Raw genomic sequence first — 25,233 nt, 5'->3', positions numbered from 1 at the left:
ATTCAGTTTTAAAACTACATTCTTAATAGGCCAGGAGCAGTTACTACTGTTTAAAAGAAAAAAAAGTTTATTAAAAGAGTTTTTTAAAACTGTAAAAAAAAAAAAATCAGAGGGCTGAAAAAGTTTCTATGACGTTTCATCCAAACGGACCAATCGATCGCCAGGATGTGATCAGCCATTGAAAGAGTAAGCGGTGGTAAACCCCGCCCCATTTAACATGACTGACAGCATTTCTATTCAATCATAGCTCTGCATACAGACTGCTACACCAATCAGAGAAGGCCAGTCTGTCATAGCGTCAACAAAGCTTGGCTGCACCGTAGGCTTGTTCTCACCCGGTTGTCTTGTTAGAGGACGTTGGAGTCACAGTCAGGAGGGGCTCTATATCAAATATTAATTTTAAAACAGCAAGCACTTACAAAATATCAATCCAACATGTTCTCCCGCATCGCTAGACCAACAGCCACCCTCGCCCGGAGCTTGTCCACCTCCTCCCAGGTAAAAACGTTCATATTTGTTACCATGCGAGTGCGCTAACATTAGCTTACGTGATGAATATGAGTGTATAATGACGCTGACATGTCAAACTGAGATTAAAACAAAATGTACTTTTTTTTTTCTTTATTGATTCGTGGTCCTTAATGATCCATAGACTACAATAATATAGTTGAAACTAAGTTAAGAACCTGCATCCAGGTAACCTAGAAGTTACCTTGCTTGACATTTAGCCAGCACACTGACAGTGTGATTTCTTAGTCATATGGACTTTAGGTTTATAGAGGTTACAAGAATCATGAATCCAGTTGAAATCCTGCTGTCCGCCATGAGTAGGTTTTAGTCGACCTTGCCAACTCGTGTAGTCTGCCTCTGCCTGTGTGCGATCATCCAGGTTAGAGATGGCATCGCATTGACTCGACCCCTTTTGAAAGGTCATTACTGTAATCAGCTTGTCATGTAGCAAGTACTACAAAGTGTCTTGATCTGTAATGAGAGATCACGCTTAATGCAGCTTTTGTGTTGGCTTAAAATGGCAAAAGCGCTACTGTGATGACTCACCATCTGATATGTTTCATGAAACAAAACTTTGGACTTTATAAGGCTTGTACTTATATTCCCCATACATCACAATGCAATACAGGCGTTTAGTTGCCAATAGAATAAGACTAATTCGTTTATTTTCCATAAACTCGCACTTGTATGCCATACAGACTTCCTTTGTACTGTCTAAACACTTTACAGAGTCCTTAATCACTTGGTTTAAACCCTCCCATTTCTTTGCTCGAATGGTAGTAAATATTCCCACTGGTGTATTTCCAGACTGAAAAAGTCCCAAGGTCCAGTTAAAAAAAAAAAAAGGTTATGTGACCTCCATTTGTAAAGGCATAGACACACAAAATGATGTTTAACATTTTGGATTCAAAGGTTGTTCTATTTTTATTTTATTTTTTAAAGGGATAGTTCACCCAAAAATGAAAATGAATTTCTCACCCTCATGTCATTCCAAACCCGTAAGACTTTAGTTCATATTTTGAACACAAATGAAGATCTTTCTGATTCTGTTTCTCCTTTGACAGCTACGCAACTACCACTTTGACGCTTCATAAAGAGATCGTAAAACTAATTCACATGAATTGAACGGTTTACTACAAATTTTCTGAACAGACCCGATCACTTTATATGATTAACAGATATAATTTAAGCTTTTATTAACATTTAAGCATTGATCAAGCTCAACCAAACCTGCTTGATGCGTGAGATCAAACCTCATTGGTTCTTGAGGAACCTCAAACGTGCTGCGTAACGCACAGGAATGAATCTCATTGGTTCTTGCACGTCAAGCGAACGTGCTTGAGCTTGTTTACCACAACTGATGTGTAAGTTGATGAATGTTTATATGTGAATAAAAGCCTAAATTCAATCTGTCCATCATGTAAAGTGATTTAGAGAATTTTCATTTTTGGGTGAACTAACCCTTTTAACAGTTTTCGATAACCAGGTTATGATTAATGATACCTCTTAAATGTTTATATATTACATACAACAATACAAAGCAGTAAATTTAATGGCCTATTGAGTCAAAGTACACTTTACTGATATAAGTAAGGTGGATAGGCACGTATTGCAATTGTGTGACATGTTGCAATTTTTCCTCTTTGCAGAACAATGCGAAAGTAGCTGTCTTGGGTGCCTCAGGGGGCATCGGGCAGCCCCTGTCCCTCCTACTGAAGAACAGCCCTTTAGTGAGCCAGCTGTCACTTTACGATATCGCCCACACTCCTGGAGTGGCTGCTGACCTCAGTCACATTGAGACCAGAGCCCATGTCACAGGTACAGAAATGGTTTCGGCTTTTTTTTTTTTTACTTTAAATGAGAAAATAGTGCCATAGTGCTCACTGTCTTGCTTTTACAGGGTACATGGGAGCAGATCAGCTGGGTGCTGCACTGAAAGGCTGTGAGGTTGTTGTCATCCCTGCTGGTGTCCCAAGGAAGCCTGGTGGGTATATATATATATATATATATATATATATATATATATATATATATATATATATATATATATATATCTCTGCTTTGTTTTTTTTAAGCTCATTTATAGTCACCATCGCAACATTACATTTTTTGTGAATGTAAAATAGGATATCCAACACATTTTTTTTTTGATTGGCTTAAACATAAGGGCTTCGGGATAGAATTGGGCTCAGTTATAAATGAGAAATTCTTATTGATTTCTATACATTTCTGAAGATTGTTCTTTTTGCCCTTTTTTCTAGGTATGACCCGTGACGACCTGTTCAACACCAACGCCACTATTGTGGCCACACTAGCTGATGCCTGTGCCCGTCACTGCCCTGAGGCCATGATCTGCATCATTGCAAACCCTGTAAGTATAAACAGGGTTCCCACGGGTCCTTGAAATTCTTGAAAGTTTGTGAATCTGAAAAATATTTTTCAAGGCCCTGGAAAGTTTTTTAAAATAAATATGCATAAATGCAGGTGCTTGAATTTATTTTGCGAAAGAAGTTTTCTGGAAACAATTCCATATTTTGTGTTAGCTAATGTGTTATTTTGCCAACATTTATTTTAGTTTTTTTGCTTTGTTTACGTTAGTTACGCACATTTACGTGTTATGTTAAGTTTTTCCCGCGTGAGGTACTTTGTGTTGTACGTTGCCATGACGAAATGATGAGCACACAAAACTATGGGACCTCAACGTTTCACAGACACACTGTGAAACATTGCAAAAATAGGGTGGTTCTATGAGCCTAAGCTCTTTTCAATAAAATTCATTAAGAAATTAAGTTAATATCAGATCATTTTATAATACAGGATAGGATGTACCAAATATCCTTCAGACAGTTTTATGCAAAACAGAAATGCGACAAATAGAATATCAGATTTGTCATATTGCCAAAAATAAATTGTTATTTGACACATGAAAACTGTAACAATGCATCTTACAAGGTAACACAATGTTACCTTGCCCTCAATTGAAATGTGTCCCCACATTAAGTCCTAGAATTTGAGGGTGTTGGACCTGGAAAGTCCTTGAAAGGTCCTTGAATTTGAAGGTAACCAAGGTGTGGGAACCCTGTATAAAGTCTCGGAGAGATCATTACATTGCTGTTATATCACTTTATAACTGCTCAAAGGTCAAAATGGCATATAGCACTACATATCTATACACATACATGCATGTATGCTTTGGACCGTCCATTTAAGATAGTTGATAATTGTTCATATAGGAAAACAAGTTCTGTATTATTAAACTTCATTGTGAATTTCAGGTGAACTCCACTATTCCCATCACATCAGAGGTGATGAAGAAACATGGCGTCTACCACCCCAACAGAGTCTTTGGTGTGACAACACTGGATATTGTCAGAGCAAATGCTTTTGTTGCTGAGCTCAAAGTGAGTTCTATAAACTCAGTAGCTCCAGATTTTTAAGTGCAGACTTATTTATTTAATGTCATCATCAGAACATGCGTTTGCACAGTCATTTCATTGTCACGGTTACTGCAATATTTCCAGGGCCTTGATCCCGCCCGAGTCAATGTACCAGTGGTCGGAGGTCATGCAGGAAAGACCATCATTCCTCTCATTTCACAGGTGAGGAGAACCTGTATTACTACATAACTGATAACTTGTTCAATAAGCATTTGAACAGTATTGCATTACAATGACTACCAATTCAAGCTTTAACTTTCATGTCAATCCAAGTTTTTGGTAGCCTATTTTGTAGGTTGCTTGCTTTATTTCTGTGGCTTTGCACTGCATATCCCTGCTCATTGTGTAATCTCTCATTGGTCTACAATCCTGTACCATAAATGTAAAATATCTTCTGATTGGCTTTTTTTTTCTTTAGTACAGGTTGTTTAGATTATTTGGTCAAATGATAAAGCTGATGTGTATTATTCTTTTCATGTTGTTATCAGTGCACACCCAAGGTTGAGTTCCCTGCAGATCAACTGTCTGCTTTGACAGGCAGGATCCAGGAAGCAGGAACTGAGGTTGTGAAAGCTAAAGCTGGTGCAGGTGAGAACTGAGGATTTAGATGCTGTTTGATTGCTTGTTTTTTGATTGCGTTAAGTAAGGCTTTGGTTCCTTCATGTCGCTGGCATCTTTTTTTAATTGTGCAGAAACTTTTTTTTTTTTTAAATACCACATTTAGAAGATCTGAAATATGAATTTGTATCTGTAAACCTAAATGTGTCTATTCATAGGCTCTGCCACTCTGTCCATGGCCTACGCTGGAGCCAGGTTCACATTCTCCCTTCTTGACGCCATGAATGGAAAGGAGGGTGTTGTTGAATGTGCATTTGTGAGATCTGAGGAAACGGAGTGCAAATACTTCTCTACACCTCTCCTGCTTGGGGTAAATCTAGCTAGATCCTCTTTAGATGTTACTTCATCTTATGTTCAGATCATACAAGGTCACAGGGACAACAACCACCTGGTTAAACAGGCTTTATGTTTTTGTCTTTTTGTTTACTAACTTTTTTTTTTATTAATTTCTCTTCCTTTTCTCAGAAAAACGGCATTGAAAAGAACCTTGGCCTTGGCAAGATCTCTGCGTTTGAGGAGAAGCTGGTAGCCGAAGCCATAGATGAACTGAAGGGCTCCATCAAGAAAGGAGAAGATTTTGTTTCAAACATGAAGTGATCTGTGCTTATGGCACGCTACCTGTGAAATGTCCTTTATTTATAAAGCTGAGTCATTGTACGTCAACAGGGTTTCCCAAACATGTATTTTCATCATTTTCAAAGATGCAGACAGTCTTTGTGCTGATTAAAACAGTAATATCCAGCCATCAATAAAACGGTTTGTTTACCAACTGTATACGTCCTTGTATTTTAGTTCACTCTATTCAAAATATTGCTATTTTGCTATGAGATTATATTATTGACTTGTGTTCTTGTGTTTTTTGGGTTTTTTTTTTGGTTATAAACAGATGCAATTTGAGTGACTCATAAATCAATGTGAATGAGTTTTACATAAACAGAAATGGCTCTGAGTAAACCTACTGTCAGTGTTATTGTTATTTTTAATCAAGGATCCACTTTCACATTCAAGTCTCCCATGTGCTTATTCAAATGAATAGTGGTTTGGATTTATTTAAATGAAGCTTAATGATGTAATAGATTTTATATTCCCTACACACACGCATATATTTACATTTATGCATTTGGCAGACGCTTTATCCAAAGCGACTTGTGTTGCATTTCAAAGTACTTTTTTTTTTTTACATTCTTATCAGTTCTCAGTATGTGTATTTTTAATATATATATATATATATATATATTTTTTTTTTTAAGATCTATTTATGATAGTTTCAAGTCTGCTCCAGATTTGTTTTATTTGAGAAGGGGGTACTGCCTGCATGAATGATGATTTGAAAGGATTTCCTCCCCCACAATATTTTGCAAGCTTAACTACCCAACTTTCTGAAAACCTCAGACATCCAGTTTTATAGTATATATAAATATATCCAGTTTTATTTCACCTTTTCCAATTACAGTAGCATTAGTTGGTGTCTTACAAAGGCCTTGGTCTTAAAATGGCATTGTTCTCCCATTGAAAACAGTATTTTATAATGGATAGAAACCTTTCGTTTTATATATGGTGCTTCAATCATATTGCTGATAAATGTTTTCCCCTAAAATGACTTTAAATGGGTAATTTCTTTTAAAAATGCTAAAATCTTTAATGTATGTAGTTACATGCATAAATATATTATAAAAAATCACTTGACAATTACCAACCAACGAGATGTTGATCACATTAGGAGATATTTAAAAATAAAAATATTACTTTTGAAAAATGCACATTTTTGAATATATTATTAGATTGTTTAATGTTTATATTGTAATATTTTCAAAGGGTTAAGTAACAACCAATAAAACAATTTGTTTTCTGTGTGTGTGTATTAAAATATTTGTACAGTTTTCTCACTTTTGATTAAAGAAAAAAATTACCCTCCGTTTACCGGCAGAAAAGGTAGTAAAAATATTCAACAGGCTGGATTTATTTTATTTTTAATTTAATAATAATAAAAGGAAACACATTAGTCAATTCCAGTAAAAATATTATTTAAAAAATATATATATTTTCTCACATTGGCTTATTTGAATAAGGTTAGCTCATTTGCATACGCGCAGATGAGCGGAAACGACCTGCCACCAATCATTTCAGGCGGTTCATACGAAAACGTCGTCTCCATATCCACCGCCGTACTAATTAGCCAAATTTGCCGTTTCCATGACTTTAATGTGCAAGTAAATAACACCCAATTAAACAAAACATTCTGAATCTCGACAGAACGTTTCTGTGGTGTTCAGACCGTCAAATAATGTCTGGTTTAACAGAGGAGCGTTTGCGCGTGGTGGCGATCATTCACGCGCTCAAAGCTGTCGGTATCCGCGTGAAAAACTGGAAGAACTTTCTGAATGGAGATTCCAACTGTCAACAAACTTTTAGTCAGGTAAAAAAAACAAAAAACAAAAAAAACACGTGCAATTATTTGTTGCTTAAAATATTGTATTATTTACGTTGAATTTGTCTCTCAGGAGAGCTCGTCACAACGCTTTGCTTTTGGACGTGACATGCATTTGCTCCCTCAACATCAACTCTCTGACATGGGCGGTACAGTAACGTTACCTCAGTATGTTTATCAGCATCTCTTTTTTGTTTTAAAATTCAGATAATCAAAAATAAAATTGAGTTTTTAAATCGAGAGCAGCATGACAGTGATTGAGAAACAGAAGCCTGCGTTTGTATGCCACATGAGATGCTGGTTTTCAGGTTCTTGGTGGAGGCCTGTGGATATCTGTCACAACATCTTGATACAGAAGGTCTTTTCAGGAAGACCGGATCCCTGAGTCGTATCCGAGCTCTAAGGGTAAATTCCTTCAAATCTGTCATATATCATATCACAATGGCATTAACAGGTTATATCTTACCACTTTGCCTATGTAGTTGTGCGTGTTAAATTTATACAGTTAGCCTATTTTGTGTTTTGATGGATGGCAATCATTTTATTCAGGTACCCGTTTTGACCTTTACATGTGTGTTTTTCCCCCCACTAGTTTTACAATACTGGTATAAAGTTTGTAATAAATAAGATTATATTTAAAATGTTCATGCTTACCGAGGCTGAATTTATTTACATTAATTAGAATAATTTCTGAAGGATAATATGACACTGAAGACTTAAAGGTATAGCGGAGGATTTTCTTTTTCCGGGTGGATCATCAAGACTATTGGTCCTCCTAAGTGTCAATCATTCTGGTGATATGTTTACGTAAGGCCGTCGTACGTGCTCGTGCACACGATTCACACGATGGCGTGCGCTCAAAACACAGGTTAGGCTTCCCACTGATGCCTCAGTCGGGACGTTTCTACTTGACAGGTAAAGTGTGGCATGCTATTTGGAGAAATCCATTTAAAATCACTGCTAGTAAAAGTTAATGTAAGCTATGATTAGCTCGTGCATGCTCTCTCGTGCACACGTTTAATAGGCGTTCCCTCTCGGGAGCAGGTAGAGTGTTGCGCATGTGCATTTTTTCAAAAAGTGGAGAGGGCGGTTCTTTTCTAAAATTCGGGAAAATCCTCCGCTATACCTTTAAGTAATGGCTGCTTGTTAAAAACAATCGTTTTTCATTGTAGTCATATTTCACAAAATTGCTGTTTTTACTGTATTTTTGATTAAATACATGCAGCCTTGTTGAGAATAAGAGCCTTCTTTCAAATACATACAACTTTTGACTGGTTAACGCACATCTAAAACGCACATCTGGTTGCACATCTAAAATACAAATAGCTCTTTTGACAAATGTTTAAAATGATCTGCAAGAAAAGGTAACAACAAATGCTTTTATTTCATAGGCAGATTTGGAGCAGGGAAAGCCAGTCTTCCTTCCCCCGCACGCAGACCTCCTGCAGCCTTGTGACGTCGCCTCTCTCATCAAGCAGTTCCTGCGTGAGCTGCCATCTCCTCTCATCCCTACAGACCTCCAGATCCCTCTGATTCAGGCCCAGGGGCTTGAGATGACACATGACCAGGAGGGAGCGAGAAACAGAACAACTCTGCTCATTACAGCTCTGTTACCTTCATCCCACGCTCGTGCACTCAGATTCCTCTGCACCTTTCTGCGTCAAACTGCAGAGAGGTTTTACATTTGATTGCAGCTTACTTTGCTGAATATCAATTTGAGTCTTATTTTCCTTGGATCTGTGCAAATTTTAAAGGAATAGTCTCTTATTTTTCTTCAATATTTAATCTTAAATTGAAATTGTCTGTGGTAATTGTCAGCATGCTAAAAACACTTTGCATAGATGTACAGACAATACACAAGCTCATTTTTGATCATATTTTCCTTATGTTCATGTCTTTGATCAGATGCAGTGAGAATAGAATGGATGCGAGTAGCCTGGCTGTTGTTATTGCTCCTAACCTGCTTCAGTGTCAACCTTGCAAACTCACTCTGGACACCGAGAAACATTTAGACCAGCAGACATCAGTGATCAAATCACTCATTCTTCATGCAGAACGTATTGGTAAAGATGTAGGAGATTTGAATGAGCGATTGGTTAACCTGCCCTTTGCTGGGTGCAGCAATTTGGGTCCATTATTTGGAGTAAACTGAGCTTGTACTTGTGTGTGAACTTTGTCTATCAGGTGTTGTTCCATCATGTATGCTGGAGGCTTTAAAAGCAACAGGGGGAACAGAGACACCCTCTCCTGAAGGTGGCGCTATGTTTAGTAAGAGGACAGGACTCAGTGTTTACAGAAGTCTGAGACGACAACGAAGACGAAGTGTTGGTGGTGAGATTTTTTGTTTTGTATGTATATTTTTATTGAGCAGATTCTTAAATGACAAATATGCATGGCATACATGGAAAACATGACAAGGAAATCAAATCTCCAATGAAGGTACAGTCTCAAAAAAGGAAAGGACCTGGTTCCACATTTTATAAAATGAGTTAACAGAGTCTATAATGGAGTGTTTAATTTTTTCCAGGTGTAAAAAAGGACATTAAGTCCTTTAACCAGGACAATTTCGGAGGGGGGCATGAGGATGTCCAATGTAACAATATTCTTCTGGCTACCAATGAAGTAAAAGCAATAATTTTAGCATGGCGCAAGCCATCAATAGGGAGTACACCAAAAATAGCAATTATTGGGCAGGGTTTCACAGAAACATTAAGAGCCTTTGACAATGCAACAAAAAAAGAAGACCAGAATGGATACAATTTAGGAAAGGTATAAAATGTTTAAGAATGATCTGCTGGGGATAGCGAACATCTATTGCACCTGTCATCTTCTGTTAAAGAAAGTTTCTTCAATTGTTGGTTTCATACTGCCATAACCACCACAGACAATTAAGGTGGTCATGTCCCCCCCAGTATTCTGTATTTTTTTAAAGTTATTTTATAAGGTCCCCACCAATCCTAAATATATGGTGTCATCTTTGATTTTGCAATATAATATTAAAAATTATGAAAAAACATGAAAAAAATTATATTAATAAAAGAATCCTGAAAAAAGTCACGGCTTTCACAAAAATATTAAGCAGTACAACTGTTTCAACATTGATAATAATAAGAAATGGTTCCCGAGGGCCAAATCAGTATATCAGAATAAAGGAATTAGGAATACATTTCTGAAGAATATAAGTATATAATGATTTATGTTATGGGCACACAATTTTTTCCTAGCATATCTTTCTCTCCGTTTTAATGATAATGTACATTTTTATCAAAATGTTGTTTCAGAAATATTCGTAGATGCTTTTTCCAAACTGAAGCCATGTCGTACACCCACTGGACCTCCAATAGTCTTAGATGTCACGTCAGGTGAGCCACTATATTTTTGCATGGTAAGTGCTTTCCTATTAGTTATTCTCTTAAACTGCAAAAGTAAAAAAAAAAAAATGCTTCTTTGATCTTTATAGTGACTCCTCTCTCAAAAAGCCCCACTCCTCAATCACCAGTTACAGTCAAACGTAAAGCCACCGAGGAATCACTTCCTGAACTTGAAGGATCTGTGAAGAAAAGGTAAATTTTTGGCTTATCTGATACATAAATATCCATTTTGTCTGGTTGTCAGATGACTTCATAGACTACTTCGCAAAAGATGTTCATCCCAGATGTTTCTTAGCTTGTGTGTTTACTATTGTTCAGGCGGTCTCTGCATGACCTAAGAGAGGACAGGTCGACAACTATCACTCAGCCAGAAGGTCAGTCTATTTATGTGTGTATTTTACCATCTTATCTCATGATTGTTGTAGAATATTGATACCCCAAAGTTGCTTTGCAAAAATCTGTTAGAATCTGTAAGCAGTCATAGTCCCCTGAAGGAAAAGTGTAGTAAAGAAGATACTATCATCACCACCAAGAAGAGAAGCCACACGAGAGAGCAGCGGAAATTGCTTAGGTACTGTATCATGACTGCACTCTACTCTGTAATTCTAATTTGGGGATGATATTTAATCTACAAAGAGTAGCAGTTAGGCTTATCTGTGTATGTTTTGGGGGTTTCAGGCCTCCAACACAAGAAGAAAAGGTGCATCGGAGAAAAAGATCTCTCCGATTTTTTACTGTGTCCAGTGGAAACAACAGTAACCAAGTATGTTTTTTTTTTTTAACCAGCTTTTAGTAGTTTTTACTTTTTTTTTGTTATATTTTTTTTCATTCTGCTCATATTTTTAGCTTTCAGTGACACCAACACATAAAGACCCTGAAAAGTGTTCAGAAGAACACCAAGAACAGCTTGACTGTAAAAGTGATTCACCACTTATAAATGATGATATGTCTCCAAGGATACCTCTTATTGTCATTGATGAACCAGAAGCAGGTTTGGATGAGTTTTTATTAATTTATTTGACTGATTTTTGATTATCATTTGGATCAACTTGTACATGAATTTGATTTGTGGACTACAGAGTAAAAGTTACATGTCAGTCTGTTTCTTACACAATATTTACTGATTCAATAAAAATCTGGCCAGTTCATCACTATCATTGACATTATTGTATACTTTAACTCTTTTCATATTTTCTTATGTAAAAAAATAAATAAATAAATTGTTAACGTTTAATTTAATCATGCAGTTGTTGTTGGGAATGAGGTGGACGATGGCCTGGATCTTCTCAACTGCAGTTTTGCTGAAAGCCCTGATGACTGTCTAAAAATGGGATCTGAAGCATCTTTCATGCAGAGACAGGACAGTGAAGAACCCTGTGACGATGAATGCTGGACTGTACTTGAAGTTGAAGACTTTGAGCGGTTAGGAGAATGTGAGGTAATACAATCTGTTACTCAAAATCAAGGGTCTCAAATTAATGCAAGCACAGAGGTAAAGAATGAGCCAGAGGTGAAGCAGCCACGTAAAGAGTCCAAAAAGGATAAGAACCGCTCTAAGAACCGATCTCGTCCTCGTAGATCCATAAGCCTACCTGAGGTGATGCTGGAGTTGTGTACTGATGAGATCCCTGTTTTGGAAAAGGAAGTTGGTAGAGCTGAAGCTGAGATTGATAACAGTGTCTGGCCGATGTTTGCGAGTCTGACCCTTTCAAATGAGCAAGAGAATGTAACCACAGAGAAGAAGGTGGGTATCAATGAAGTGCAAGAGACAAAAGGAAGCATTAAAACAGAAAAGAATTATAAACAAGACAAGGTGACAGACTCAACTCTTGGTTTCAAAAGACCCCATCAGCGTTTGTCCGTGGCTGAGCGACTTAGAGGTTTTAGTGCTTTGACCTTGCTGCTCCGGACATCTCGAGCGCCACCTCATTTCCGGGAGAAACCGCAGGAATCCCTTCAGAGGGGAGCCACGCGTCTTCGGCGGCAGGGGGCACGCCGATTTGGCCGCTCCATCAGTCATGATGGCGTTTCTGAGAGACCACCAGAGCAGAGCCCTGTGGGATCTCCCCCAGCAAATCAGGCTTTCATAAGAATGTGCGACGCTAGCCCTGATTCAGGTGTGGAGTCGGTCGATCAAGAACCGATTAATGATTTACATCATCGAGAGATGTGCAAGAGGTCACAAAATTCCCTCCAAAATCAGACAACAAATGATGTGGATTCTCTGAGCTCGTTGGGAAACCCAAATCAAGATCCGAATTTGCCTGCAATGAAGAAAACTGAATGTCTGTTCCTGTGCAAGCAAACAGAGCAGAATGTCAAGGAGCTTGATCTTCATAAACTGTTGGATCAGAAGTGTTACATTGGTGGTCATGAGGAAGACGATCGTGAAGATTCAAATGTTCCTCTTACACCTGATCTTGCATCTCCAATGTTCTTCCAGCAGATGGTGCCATTGAATCTCTTTGAAGACTCAAGTTCAGTCGAAGACTTCAGAACGGATCAAGTCTCTCCTCTGCACGAAAGCGACAAGGAAACCCCCTCATGGCTGAATGCCAGTCCTCCATTTGAGTTTCCACCTTTTGCTTCTTTGTCACGAGATGGTGTGATTTTTGAAGATGACACAAGTAACGGGTTGCCTGGTGGTCTTTCCTCTCCAACCTTTCAGTTTAGGCATCCGACCACTAAAAGGCGCTACAGAGACTCTCCCCGCTGGCCATCACATGAGGTGCGCATGTCTACTTGGAACCCATTACCACTTTAATCATTTAGTTCTTTAATTTTTATTAGTTCAATATCATTTCCCAACGACTGGGATCTGAATATGGTTTGTGTAATCATTAAACTATTATTTATGCAACAATGGTTTTATTTGTTTATGTTTGTGAACTGTCACAAATTTTCTTTGTTCTTAATAAAATCTGTTTTAATAGTTCACTTTTTTGTAGGTCTGCTCATTTAATTTTCATCCATATAAGGACCTGTGACAAAATCCATTTGCAAGTTAAAATGTCATTACTTACCCTCAAGTTGAGTTTCTTTTTTCTATTGAACACAAGATATTTTTAAGAATGTTGGTAACCAGACAGTTGATGGACCCCATTGACTTTCATAGTAGGAAAACTGTCTGGTTACCAGCATTTTTTAAAATCTCTTCTTAAGAAACTCCTCAAACAGGTTTAGAACAACAGGAGGGTGAGTAAATGACAAAATGTTCATTTTTGGGTGAACTATCCCTTTCAGCAACTGATTTTGGTTCTATACCATGTTACGTAAGGAAGATTTTGGTTGGGGGTTTTGGGAGATTTGGGAAATGTTTAAAAATATATCTTTCTGCTTAAATAAATGTAAGCTAAAACAGTGTCTGTGGCATGCTGTTGATCCAAGAAATGTGTGATTAAGTTTGTAAAAGCAAAACATGCAATTGCAATAAAAGTCTATTGGCCAACAGTTGCCCAATTCAGTTCCATTGCAACTGCATTTCAGTACAGGTTACCTTTTTCTTTTTACAATCTAAGTTTGAGAATACTTTTTGGTGACTTGGAATATTTCTTTTTTTAGAGTGAAATTATTTATTCATTTATTTGCTTTAAATATCCAAGGAACAAATCCAGATTAAAGGGAAAGGAACCAAGTTTTAAAATAAAGGTACAATAGTTTCACTCATTAAACCAGTTTGAATTATTATAAAAAGATTGTTAATATCCTTTAGCCAAGCCCAACAGAGAGTGATAATGTTAGTTTTATGAAGTTGGTGCTCCTCCTCTTTGATGTGGAGCAGCGAGAGGACGCTACAGAAAGTGGAGCTCTCTGTGAACAGCATTCACCAGAGCTGGAGTCTCAGTTCTTCCACACGCACAGGCAGCCTGTGGTCCGAAGTGAAAGAGAAGTGGGGGAAGCTAAAGCTGGGATCTGTCCCAGCTGGGAAGAAGGAAAGAGGGCACTCACTTTTCCTGCTTGTACCTGTAAATCTCCTGAACCATGGCAGAAGCAGCAGAGGGAGAAGAGGAAATCCAGTTCTTACGAACAGTGAGTTATATTGAGAATACCTTACCTCCGATTAGTTAAAAAATGCATGTATAGATAGATGAAAAATGAATGTATAGATATGTGCATTAGAAATATGAAAAAAAAAATTACAATGTTTTAATGAATGGAGAAGTCATGGAAATTGATTGTTTGAAAGGTGTGTGAATTCTTAAATGCACATTGTATATGGTCAATGTTAAAGTTGACAGCTTTCTCACTCAGTTTTCATGAATGTTTTTGGATGAATGTGGAGTGACATGACCAGGTGTGTGGATTTGCTGCCATTGTTGTCTATTTATACATAGTGCAGTGCAGAGGTTGGATTGTCACTGTTTGAAACATGACTTTACTCTTGGCACTGTGCACAGAAGCATGACGACTACATACTGCCAAGACCAAGATATAAATCTAGACCAAATATACAAAGATCTGTGAATTTAAGATGTGCGAGTGAAGCCCAGTACTGCTGTAGTGTATGTTTATGAGTCTATATGCTTGACCTTAGTGTTGTAAATGCCTGACCTGGCTGTGTTGGTCCTTCTAATATGTGCTCAAACGGAAGTGGATGCAGTGGAAGTTTTTAACAGTATGGAGTTCAACCAATGCAGAAGCATAGATCAAGACAACTAGTGCTGTTTTGTACTGTTGTTTGTGATGCTGCTGTCTATGAGCTCTGAGTCTATATACAGAGATGGGATTAGCAGCATTCTGGCCCGTCATGAACCAACACCTGTTTGTTACAGTCTATTTAAAAAGTCTATTCCATGTCCCCCTATTTTTATGACGGTCTCTAGAGCTTTTCAGCACATATTAAGAGTTTGATTAACAGAAACATTTCATGAACACTCATGATGAGTGACTAGATAATGAAAGAAAAGTAGATGAAGTGGTCCAGCTTGTGAAATCCTTTTAATGCTGTTTACGAGACGTCACAGAATGCATCATTTTGGATCATTCTTCATTGCAAAGTGTTTTATGGAAAGGTATTTTTGATGCAGTTTCTTGATACATTCTGTGATTTGTGAAACAAGAAGTCAGACAGTCATCGTCCCAAATGAACAGTCATTCAGTGATTTACAGTTCCACTGTTTCTTTTGTGTGACTCTGGCTCCAAGAAAATTGCATGTAGCAGGTGCCACAGCCTGAAATAGAGGGATAGAGGAGGAGGCCGGGACAAGTAGGGGAGAAAGCTGACTAAAAAAAATAATTAAATGAATTCTTGTGAAACTAATTGCGTTATTGTTTCAAACAGTAAGCGACGACATGCTAAAACTATTTGAAGACCATTTAAAACAATCTTCAAATTTCATTTATGCAGTTTTATGACCTCATATTAATACACCCATTGAATAGTATACTTCTAAAATTGTATTTGTCACACAGCAGGTCTATGTGATTGTGTATGGCAAAAATAAAAATTAGATTTAAAAAAAAATGTGAAAATCTGAAATTTTGCACATTTTAAAATTTACACATTCCTTTTATACAAGCACTTTTTTTATATCTCTATTGCTCATCATGTATTTATTTAATCAGAAATACAGTAAAAACAGTAATATTGTGAAATAGTATAATAACTTAAAATATAATTTATTTCTGGTGATGGTAAAGCTGAATATTCAGCATCATTACTCCAGACTTCAGTGTCACATGATCCTTCAGAAATCATTCTAATTTTCTGATGTAGTGCTTTAGAAACATTTCCTATATTATCAATGTTGAAAACAGTTGTGCTATTTAATATATTTGTGGAAACCGTGATACATTTTTTCAGGATTCTTTGAAATAGAAATCTTTTGTAACAATGTAAAAGTCTTTACTGTCACTTTTGACCAATTTCATGTTTCCTTGCTGTCGGCTAAGTGAAACGGCTTCTCGAACAAGAAAAAGTGTTGGGCGGAACATGATTTTGTCCATCAGGAATTGATTGGATTGTTGGATCGCTGTGATTTGCTTATTTCTGTGATGTCATGTGAGTGACAGGTTGTCATCGCCGCAGTAAATAATGACATCATCAGAGAAGAGAATAGATGATGGTGCAAGTGGGAAGGGAAGTTATTTTGATGAAAGATTATGAGAGAACATGAATTTACGAATAAACAATTTATAATACGGTAGCATTCCAAAAAAAAAAGAAAGCCAATTTTGATTTTTGATGGTAACTTTTATGTCTTTAAAAAAACTTAACTGTTGAACAGTATGCATTTCCAACAACAAGTTTAAATATTTTAATGGGATGATTGTAAATCAAATTAATGCTTGTTGCATTTCCCTCTCATATATTATAAAAACGTATTCTGCCATTTATTAAATGCAAATGTTATAATTGCGATCTCACAATGACTATATTGTTATAACAGAAGCGCTGTGTCTCAGGTTGCTAGCAGAATGTGTCGGTGTAGACATGGGTTTTCCACGGCCCACTGGGTTACATACCAACCCTGGAATATCTCAGCAGATGACACACTTACATGCTTAATACACTGTCATGCAGACTAGCTTGTCAAGGACATGACCTGGCCCAATTTGTCTATAAAGGCAGGCTTCATCTTTAATATAAAATGCTGACAATTTTACATAAACATTGTATATTCATACAACATATATTGAACTGAATCAAAGGAACAGTAATGAGGTTATCTATTAAATCAAGTCTTTTTGAGGTCAACTTGTATGACAATAGAGTAACAGAGGGTGGTGTTGTACATAGAATTAGAAGCACTACTACACGCATGTATCATTTCATATAACCTATCAAATAACTTTGCTTCTCTTAGAACTTGAAAATATTTAATACATAAAGCAATCTTCTCAGACAGGCCTCATCTAAGCCTCCTCACAAGTGTTTTGGCTGTAACCTGAGCCACATTCAGGATTAAGTGCTTGCTGCCTTGATCAAGGTTACAAATACCAAGTTATGTAGCAGCAATGTGTGCTATGGGCATGTTGTTACAAAGAAAACATCAATGACTTGTCTAAAGCAGTATTTCAGAAAGTGGCAATATGCAATATATCTAATTGGATTTCTGTGATTCCAGTAGAACAAAGATTGAGATTACTAGTACTCTCTATGTCAGATGATGTATCGTCAAAATATTGTCTTTGTTTATCATAAGGTTGCGTGAGATTGTGCCCCGAAAAGTACTCAGTCACTGGATAAATTAAATGACATTTCAATTTTGATAGCTTTTTGTCTAATGCTAAAATAGTTACCCAAAAATGTAAAATCTGTCATCATTTACTCACCCTCATGTCGTTCCAAACCTGTATGAGTTTGTTTCTTCCTGTGGAGCAAAAAAAAAATATATACAGTGCTATGCATAAGTTTAGACACCCATACTAAAGTTGACTAAAAAGAGGAATAAAAAAATCATCTTTTGGAAACTAAACTTAATGCCTTAATTTAAAAAATTAGGAAAAATCCAACCTTTAAGGACACCAATTTTCTTTGTGAATGAATAATGTATCGTAAATAAATAAATGTTCTTCCTTAAAATACAGGGTGCATAAGTTTGGACACCCCTATGTTAAATTCCCATAGAGGCAGGCAGATTTTTATTTTTAAAGGCCAGTTACTTCATGGATCCAGGATACTATGCATCCTGATAAAGTTCCCTTGGCCTTTGGAATTAAAATAGCCCCACATCATCACATAGCCTTCACCATACCTAGAGATTGGCATGGTTTTATTTCAGTTAGCCTAATAGCTAGTTTGATTTGCATTGAGAGATGATCTTATGGAAAGTACCCCATGCCAATCTCTAGGTATGGTGAATGCTATGTGATGATGTGGGGCTATTTTAATTCCAAAGGCCAAGGGAACTTTATCAGGATGCATAGTATCCAAAAAAAAAAAAATACTTAAAAATAAAAATCTGCCTGCCTCTATGGGAATTTAACATAGGGGTGTCCAAACTTATGCACCCTGTATTTTAAGGAAGAACATTTATTTATTTACGATACATTATTCATTCACAAAGAAAATTGGTGTCCTTAAAGGTTGGGTTTTTCCTAATTTTTTAAATTAAGGCATTAAGTTCAATTTCCAAAAGATGATTTTTTTATTCCTCTTTTTAGTAAACTTTAGCATGGGTGTCTAAACTTATGCATAGCACTGTATATATATTGAGAAATGTCTCAGTGTTTGTTTTTTGTCAATACAATAGAAGCCAAAGAGCATCAAACTGGTTGGGTTACCAACATTTTATCAAAATGTTTTTTGTGTTCTGCAGAAATAAATAGGGCTAGAATGACTTCTACTAGGTTGAGTAAATGACAACAGAATTTGTATTTTTGTGTGAATTAACCCTTTAACTATTCTGAAATGTTTAGTCTTCTTTAAAAAAAAAAAACTGACATCTTGACATTTATTTTCTTTGTAGGATGACCAGGTGGTTCTACAGTGCACAGCTACTATCCTGAAGGAGCAGATCAAACTCTGTCTGTCCTGTGAGGGTTTTGGGAATCGCTTGTGCTTTCTGGAAACTACATCCAATGCCCAGGTATATGCTTTTCTTACATGTCATTCTGAATTTATGAAATAATGGTTTGGAATCCCAGTGTTCTGTACACTTTTTGTTGTTGTTGTCATTCTAGAATGTTCCTCCTGATCTGGCCATATGCTGCTTTATCCTGGAGCAGTCCTTGTCTGTGCGGGCCCTTCAGGAAATGCTGGCTAACACAAATGATCTTAATGAGGTTTGTTCAGAGCACATACATCAGGAATGGGGTGAGAGTCACTCTTAAAATGAGATGTAAAAATGTAAAAATTAAATTGGAACAACATTACGGTGAGTATTAAATGATGACATAAATTTGGTTTTTGGGTGAACTAACCTATCCTATATCAAACCAACTCAATTCAAATTCAATTACTTGTTGTGCCCGAACAACCATGAAATGCATGAACATTTCTTGTCCTCTTTACCTTGTTTTCTCTTTTGCATACTATAGGCAGTCGATTTGGACAAATGGGTAGGTTTCCATTTTTGCCTCGAAATGTTCCTCGAATTTAGCTTATTCTTATTGCTGTGTTTCTACCTCAGATTATAGCCGCCTTGTCACTATCTCTGACAAAAGGCAGGCCAGAAGTCATTAATCACTAATGTCAGAGACAGTGAAAAGCACATTTTTTGTCCTCTCATAGTCTTTACTCACCTAACGCAATTCTGTGTTAATCTTTCAGTTATTGCTGTGACAAAAAAACATATCTATATAGATTTGTCCCTTGAATTGTATCTGGTCATGTTTTTCCACCTTCTTTCTAGTCTTCACAAGGAGGAGGCCACCGCACGTTGTTGTATGGCCATGCTATCCTTCTCAGACACACTCACTCTAGCATGGTGGGTCAAATTTTAATATACACGTACAGGCCATCCCTGGATGAGTATTTTAAGAGAAAATGTACTTTAGCGAAATAATAATTTATTCCCTCTGTTTTTATTGATTGCCATCTCTTTGCATGATGCAGTACCTTAGCTGTTTGACAACATCAAGGTCACTCACAGACAAGCTGGCCTTTGACGTGGGCTTGCAGGAGGACTCGACAGGTGTTTGATTTCTAGGGGATTGTTATCTCAAATATACTGAGTGCTTGCAAATATACAAAAGGGAAATCTGAATTTAAGAAAATCTCCCTCCAGGTGAGGCATGTTGGTGGACCATTCACCCTGCATCCAAGCAGAGGTCAGAAGGTGAGAAGGTCAGGGTGGGCGATGATCTCATCCTGGTCAGTGTGTCCTCTGAGAGATATCTGGTAAGGCCCATCTCTATATAGTCAACACAATCTCTTGTAGATGGAGCCTTACAGTTTCACTTGAAACATCTGTCCCATCAACAGCACCTGTCCTATGCCAGCGGAGACCTCATGGTGGACGCTTCTTTCATGCAGACCCTTTGGAACATGAACCCAGTCTGTTCTGGCTGTGAGCTGGCAGAGGGTAAGCTTAAAGTACAAGCTTTCTTAAATTCCACATTTTGTTGGGACACAACTTGGGACATTTTAAATGCTTTAGGGCTGCAAGACTAAAAAAAAAAAAAAAAAATCGAATTGCTTTTTTGTTTTGTTATATATATATATATAGTATGAATTGTAGCAAGTGCCAAAACCTTTACCAAATTTCGTACCATTCTGATGAAGTAAAAAATATAAAAATGACTAAATAAAAACAAAATAAGAATAAAAATTACAACTGTAAAATTACATTACTAATATTTATGTGTTCATTTCCTTATTTTTCCCAGTTAAACCAATATGCATTATACAACCAATATCAATATGCATTGTAGACCAATTTTAAAAGTGCCTTTATAACAAACGTAATACATAATTTTGTGATGTTTCCTTGGTTCAGGGTATCTGACTGGAGGGCATGTTCTGCGTCTTTTCCACGGGCACATGGATGAGTGTTTAACAATTCCTGCTGCAGACCAGGGCGACGACCAGAGACGGTGAGATACACAGCCACATGCCACTGTATGTAAACATGCACAAACAGCTAATCTACACCACAATCAATCTGTTCGTATTTTGCATGAAATTTCAGAAATGCACACTATGAAGGTGGAGCTGTGTGCAGCCACGCCAGATCTCTCTGGAGACTGGAACCTCTTCGCATTGGGTTGGTGCTATTTTTATACAGCAGATCCTTAACAAGCAAAAAGAATGTTTTTCTCCTTTAGAGCTGATGTTCAATCTCATTGTACGCAGGTGGAGTGGTAGCCACATGAAGTGGGGTCAGTCCTTCAGGGTGCGTCACATCACAACAGGCAGGTATCTGTGCCTGGATGAAGAGAAAGGACTCCTGATTGTGGACCCAGAAAAGGCGAATACGAAGAACTCTGCTTTCTGCTTTCGTGCTTCTAAGGTCTGAATAATGCTCTCAGCTTTATAACATACTCTCTGGGAGGTTGCTCTTTTGAAAATGTTTTGATGTCATTTGATTGAGTAGGAGAAGACAGAGGTGGCTCAGAAACGTGACGTGGAAGGAATGGGGATCCCAGAGATCAAGTACGGAGAGTCCATGTGCTTCGTGCAGCATGTCTCTACTAGCCTGTGGCTCACATATGCCTCAGTGGATGCCAAGTCTGCTCGACTGGGGCCACTGAAGAGAAAGGTATGAGTTTTAACCTCATGTACACTACTGTTCAAAAATGTGGGGTCTGTATTGTTTGATTAAAAATAAACGAATGCTTTTGTTTAGCAAGGATGCATTAAACTGAGTAAAGGTGGCGGTAAAAACATTTACATTGTTACAAAAAATTCCTATTTCAAATAAATTCTGTTCTTTTGAACTTTATATTCATAAAATAATCATCAAAAAATTGTATCACTGTTTCCACAAAAACATATTAAGCAGCACAACTTTGTAACATTTTTAATAGCACGAAATGTTTCTTGAGCTTCAAATCAGCATATTAGAATAATTTCTGAAAAGGCAGCTTCGCCGTCACATGAATAAGTTACATTCGAAAATATATTAAAATAAAAAGTTATTTGAATTGTAATAATATTTCACATTATTACTGTTTTAATGTATTTTTGATCTGGGTGAGTATAAGAGACTTTATACTCAAAAACATAAAAAAAAAAATCTTACATAGCCCAAACCTTTGAACAGTTGTGTAAATTCACAGACCTAAGCAGACCTAAAACTGCAGAATTCACAAATTCGATCAATTCTAATATGTGCATTTCTTTTCATTAGGCAATACTGCATCAGGAGGGTCACATGGACGATGCTCTGACTGTGGCCCGCTCTCAAACAGCAGAATCCCAGGCTGCTAGGATGATCTACAGCACTGCGGGACTCTTCACTCAGTTCATTAAGTACGCCCACATACAGCTGGTCTAAAATTGCAACAAATTGTAATCTTTAAGGATTCTTGGAAAAATCTTAAACCAGCCTATCAAAACAGAAAAAAAGCCTAATCAGACATTGAGACCATATAGTCATCTTAGCACCATTAACACTGGTTTAATAAAAAGTTTTGTTGTTTTATCAAGGGTAAATATCAGGGTACGGGTAAATTATTTATTTTTTGTTGATTTGTGTTGTCTTACAGGGGTCTGGACTCTCTGAGTGGGAAAAGTAAATCTCCAGGTCCGTCTCCATCTCTGCCTCTAGATTCTATTGTTCTGTCCTTGCAGGATCTCATCTTCTATTTCCGCCCTCCTGACGAGGAGCTGGAACATGAAGAGAAGCAGACCAAACTGCGCTCTTTAAGGAACCGTCAGAATCTATTTCAAGAGGAGGTTAGACATGCTCGCAAAAATACACGCAAATACAGATAAACCAAATTTGATTTATACTAATGAAAAAATATTGTCTTTACATTCACTGCGTATAACTTTTACAAAAACATTCAAACATAATTACCAATGTCAATGTTGATTAGGGCATGATCACTCTCGTATTGGACTGTGTTGATCGGCTGAATTTCTACAACACTTCGGCCCACTTCTCAGAATTTGCTGGGGAAGATGCAGCTGATTCCTGGAAAGAGATCGTCAACTTATTTTATGAGCTGCTGGGTATGGCTGTGTTTACTCATGATTGAATCATGTAATACAGACTAATCTTAACCACACTGGTGCGCTTAATGATTTACGTTTTCAGTGTTTTTTGGAAAATGTAATGCCCTTGTCATTTTTTTCTTTTATAGCATCTCTGATTAGAGGAAACAGGGCAAACTGTGCTTTGTTCTGTGATAATCTTGACTGGCTTGTCAGCAAACTGGATCGTTTAGAGGCATCCTCAGGTAGGTCCACATAGATGCCTCTGAGATTAATTTAAGAACCTTTGTCGTAAAAAAAAATGAACAGACAATTAGTGGTTGAACTTACATGGATTTAGTCACAGGTAAATAAGAAACGGGTAAAAAAAAAGTAATAGAGCATTTAAAATGTAATCCTAGCAGCCTATTATTATATTGTAATAATAATAAATATTATTACAATATAAAATACTTTACTATATTTATTCCAGTGATGGCAAGGCTGAATTTGCAGCATCATTATTCCAGTCTTCAGTGTCACATGATCCTTCAGAAATCATTCTAATATGCTGATTTGCTGCTCAAGAAACATTTCTTCTTATCAAAGTTGAAACCAGTTGACTGATCAGTGGAAACCGTGATTAAGGATTGTTTGATGAATATAAAGCATTTATTTGAAATAGAAATCTTTTTAACAATATTAATGTCTTCACTGTTGCTTTTGATCAATTTAATGTGTCCTTACTGAGTAAATAATACAATTTCTTAGAAAACAATCCTTACTAACCCCAAGCTTTTGAACGGTAGTGTATATGTGCATATGTTTAATTTTCAGGCATTCTGGAGGTGCTGTATTGTATCCTTATTGAAAGCCCTGAGGTGCTTAACATCATCCAGGAGAACCACATCAAATCTATCATCGCGCTTCTGGACAAACATGGACGCAATCACAAGGTTGATATCTTTTCGCATTCTAGGTTAAAGCTTTTCTTTACTGTGTCTTCAATCGTATCTGACCACATGCTCTGTTGTGGCTTTTCTTTGTAGGTTCTAGATGTACTCTGCTCTCTATGTGTTTGTAACGGTGTTGCCGTGAGGTCCAATCAGAATCTGATCACTGAGAATCTGCTTCCGGGCCGTGATCTCCTCCTGCAGACCAACATCATCAGTTATGTCACCAGGTCTGACTCAGTACAACCCAAATTACATATAAAAGTTATCTGTAGAGGCATTTGTTTGGACTCATGTTTGATGTTTTGCAGTATGAGACCCAACATTTTTCTGGGCACGTGTGAAGGCTCTACACAATATAAGAAGTGGTACTATGAGTTGATCGTAGACCACGTGGAGTCATTCCTGACCGCTCAGGCGTGTCACCTTCGTGTTGGCTGGGCTTTGACGGAGGGCTACAGCCCCTACCCCGGAGGAGGAGAGGGATGGGGGAGCAATGGAGTTGGAGATGATCTTTACTCGTACGGCTTTGATGGGCTACAACTGTGGACAGGTTAGGATTACCTTCCTCTATCTATTCCAGCACATTGATATTTCATTGAGCACATCTATAGCATTATGCTTTCATCAGGTCGCGTACCACGTCAGGTGACGTCACCCAATCAACACATTCTTGCGGCTGAGGATGTGGTGAGCTGCTGTTTGGATCTGAGCGTGCCCAGCATCTCCTTCCGTGTTAACGGACATCCCGTTCAAGGCATGTTCGAGAACTTCAATCTCGACGGTCTGTTTTTCCCTGCGGTCAGCTTCTCTGCTGGGATCAAGTAAGAGCTGATTTTTCAACAAATTACATGTAAAATCTAATAGGACAAATTCAAAAATGCATTCCACTTCACAGAGTTCGGTTTCTCCTTGGCGGGCGGCATGGAGACTTCAAATTCCTCCCTCCTCCAGGTTATGCCCCATGCTATGAGGCAGTTCTGCCCAGAGATAGGCTGCGGATTGAGCCCATTAAAGAGTACAAGCATGACTTCAATGATGTCAGGAACCTTCTGGGGCCGACCCAATCTCTCTCCCACACTGCTTTCACTCCCTGCCCAGTGGACACTGTGCAGGTAGGATTTCAGAAAATACAATTAAAGGTCTGTGTAAATAAAGTGACCTGCTGTATTGATTTTGCCATCTAAATTATTTCCGCAGATTGTTCTTCCTCCTCACCTAGAGCGTATCAGAGAGAAACTGGCTGAGAACAGCCACGAGCTGTGGGCCGTTACTCGAATTGAGCAGGGCTGGACTTATGGACCAGTGAGTCTATGAATATGAAGTATAATTGAAGGATATGATTATTTTAAAATACTAAATGCACAATTAACATTTTTCACTTTATACTCAA

General features: G+C 37.5%; 3 protein-coding genes across 3 annotated transcripts in view; all 3 read left to right on the top strand.

The window, feature by feature from the left end:
- Positions 1 to 258: 258 nt before the first annotated feature.
- On the top strand, positions 259 to 5,339 carry mdh2 (malate dehydrogenase 2, NAD (mitochondrial)). Its single transcript, XM_084399752.1, has 9 exons — positions 259 to 498; positions 2,160 to 2,328; positions 2,411 to 2,494; positions 2,772 to 2,881; positions 3,786 to 3,911; positions 4,032 to 4,109; positions 4,436 to 4,535; positions 4,724 to 4,875; positions 5,031 to 5,339. Exons 1-9 carry the CDS (start codon positions 436 to 438, stop codon positions 5,160 to 5,162), a joined length of 1,014 nt encoding a protein of 337 aa, XP_084255878.1. The 5' UTR covers positions 259 to 435; the 3' UTR covers positions 5,163 to 5,339.
- A 1,311-nt stretch (positions 5,340 to 6,650) lies between these two features.
- On the top strand, positions 6,651 to 13,300 carry LOC311285648 (uncharacterized protein). Its single transcript, XM_084401392.1, has 13 exons — positions 6,651 to 6,981; positions 7,067 to 7,161; positions 7,302 to 7,398; positions 8,385 to 8,668; positions 8,899 to 9,056; positions 9,178 to 9,324; positions 10,275 to 10,355; positions 10,454 to 10,556; positions 10,683 to 10,738; positions 10,830 to 10,935; positions 11,043 to 11,127; positions 11,211 to 11,355; positions 11,612 to 13,300. Exons 1-13 carry the CDS (start codon positions 6,850 to 6,852, stop codon positions 13,126 to 13,128), a joined length of 3,006 nt encoding a protein of 1,001 aa, XP_084257518.1. The 5' UTR covers positions 6,651 to 6,849; the 3' UTR covers positions 13,129 to 13,300.
- An 833-nt stretch (positions 13,301 to 14,133) lies between these two features.
- The window catches only part of ryr1a (ryanodine receptor 1a (skeletal)), a 51,471-nt gene continuing 40,371 nt past the window's right edge, over positions 14,134 to 25,233 (top strand). The window contains exons 1-22 of the mRNA XM_084399840.1: positions 14,134 to 14,393; positions 18,776 to 18,895; positions 18,990 to 19,091; positions 19,347 to 19,367; positions 19,661 to 19,735; positions 19,864 to 19,942; positions 20,036 to 20,148; positions 20,233 to 20,332; positions 20,747 to 20,843; positions 20,939 to 21,013; positions 21,103 to 21,259; positions 21,344 to 21,508; positions 22,100 to 22,221; positions 22,458 to 22,647; positions 22,791 to 22,926; positions 23,058 to 23,153; positions 23,725 to 23,843; positions 23,937 to 24,070; positions 24,152 to 24,393; positions 24,472 to 24,664; positions 24,739 to 24,955; positions 25,041 to 25,145. Of these exons, the coding sequence (XP_084255966.1) occupies positions 14,346 to 14,393; positions 18,776 to 18,895; positions 18,990 to 19,091; positions 19,347 to 19,367; positions 19,661 to 19,735; positions 19,864 to 19,942; positions 20,036 to 20,148; positions 20,233 to 20,332; positions 20,747 to 20,843; positions 20,939 to 21,013; positions 21,103 to 21,259; positions 21,344 to 21,508; positions 22,100 to 22,221; positions 22,458 to 22,647; positions 22,791 to 22,926; positions 23,058 to 23,153; positions 23,725 to 23,843; positions 23,937 to 24,070; positions 24,152 to 24,393; positions 24,472 to 24,664; positions 24,739 to 24,955; positions 25,041 to 25,145 (2,706 nt within the window). The 5' untranslated portion in view covers positions 14,134 to 14,345. The remainder of the gene's footprint in view (positions 14,394 to 18,775; positions 18,896 to 18,989; positions 19,092 to 19,346; positions 19,368 to 19,660; positions 19,736 to 19,863; positions 19,943 to 20,035; positions 20,149 to 20,232; positions 20,333 to 20,746; positions 20,844 to 20,938; positions 21,014 to 21,102; positions 21,260 to 21,343; positions 21,509 to 22,099; positions 22,222 to 22,457; positions 22,648 to 22,790; positions 22,927 to 23,057; positions 23,154 to 23,724; positions 23,844 to 23,936; positions 24,071 to 24,151; positions 24,394 to 24,471; positions 24,665 to 24,738; positions 24,956 to 25,040; positions 25,146 to 25,233) is intronic.

The sequence above is a fragment of the Rutilus rutilus genome, assembly GCF_951802725.1.
Source record: "Rutilus rutilus genome assembly, chromosome: 25".
In the NCBI taxonomy this organism is placed as follows: Eukaryota; Metazoa; Chordata; class Actinopteri; order Cypriniformes; family Leuciscidae; genus Rutilus; species Rutilus rutilus.
Note: the sequence above shows the minus strand (reverse complement) of the source record. Positions and strands in the feature narration are given on the sequence as shown.

What these genes read in the sequence shown, in the direction of transcription:
- mdh2 (XM_084399752.1), top strand. Translation starts at nt 436, where the DNA reads ATGTTCTCCCGCATCGCTAGACCAACAGCCACCCTCGCCCGGAGCTTG. An exon ending in GACCAGAGCCCATGTCACAG is followed by an intron (nt 2,329 to 2,410) that starts GTACAGAAATGG and finishes TTGCTTTTACAG; the next exon opens with GGTACATGGGAGCAGATCAG. An exon ending in CTACACCTCTCCTGCTTGGG is followed by an intron (nt 4,876 to 5,030) that starts GTAAATCTAGCT and finishes TCCTTTTCTCAG; the next exon opens with AAAAACGGCATTGAAAAGAA.
- LOC311285648 (XM_084401392.1), top strand. Translation starts at nt 6,850, where the DNA reads ATGTCTGGTTTAACAGAGGAGCGTTTGCGCGTGGTGGCGATCATTCAC. An exon ending in GTCGTATCCGAGCTCTAAGG is followed by an intron (nt 7,399 to 8,384) that starts GTAAATTCCTTC and finishes TTTATTTCATAG; the next exon opens with GCAGATTTGGAGCAGGGAAA. An exon ending in TCTTCATGCAGAACGTATTG is followed by an intron (nt 9,057 to 9,177) that starts GTAAAGATGTAG and finishes TTTGTCTATCAG; the next exon opens with GTGTTGTTCCATCATGTATG.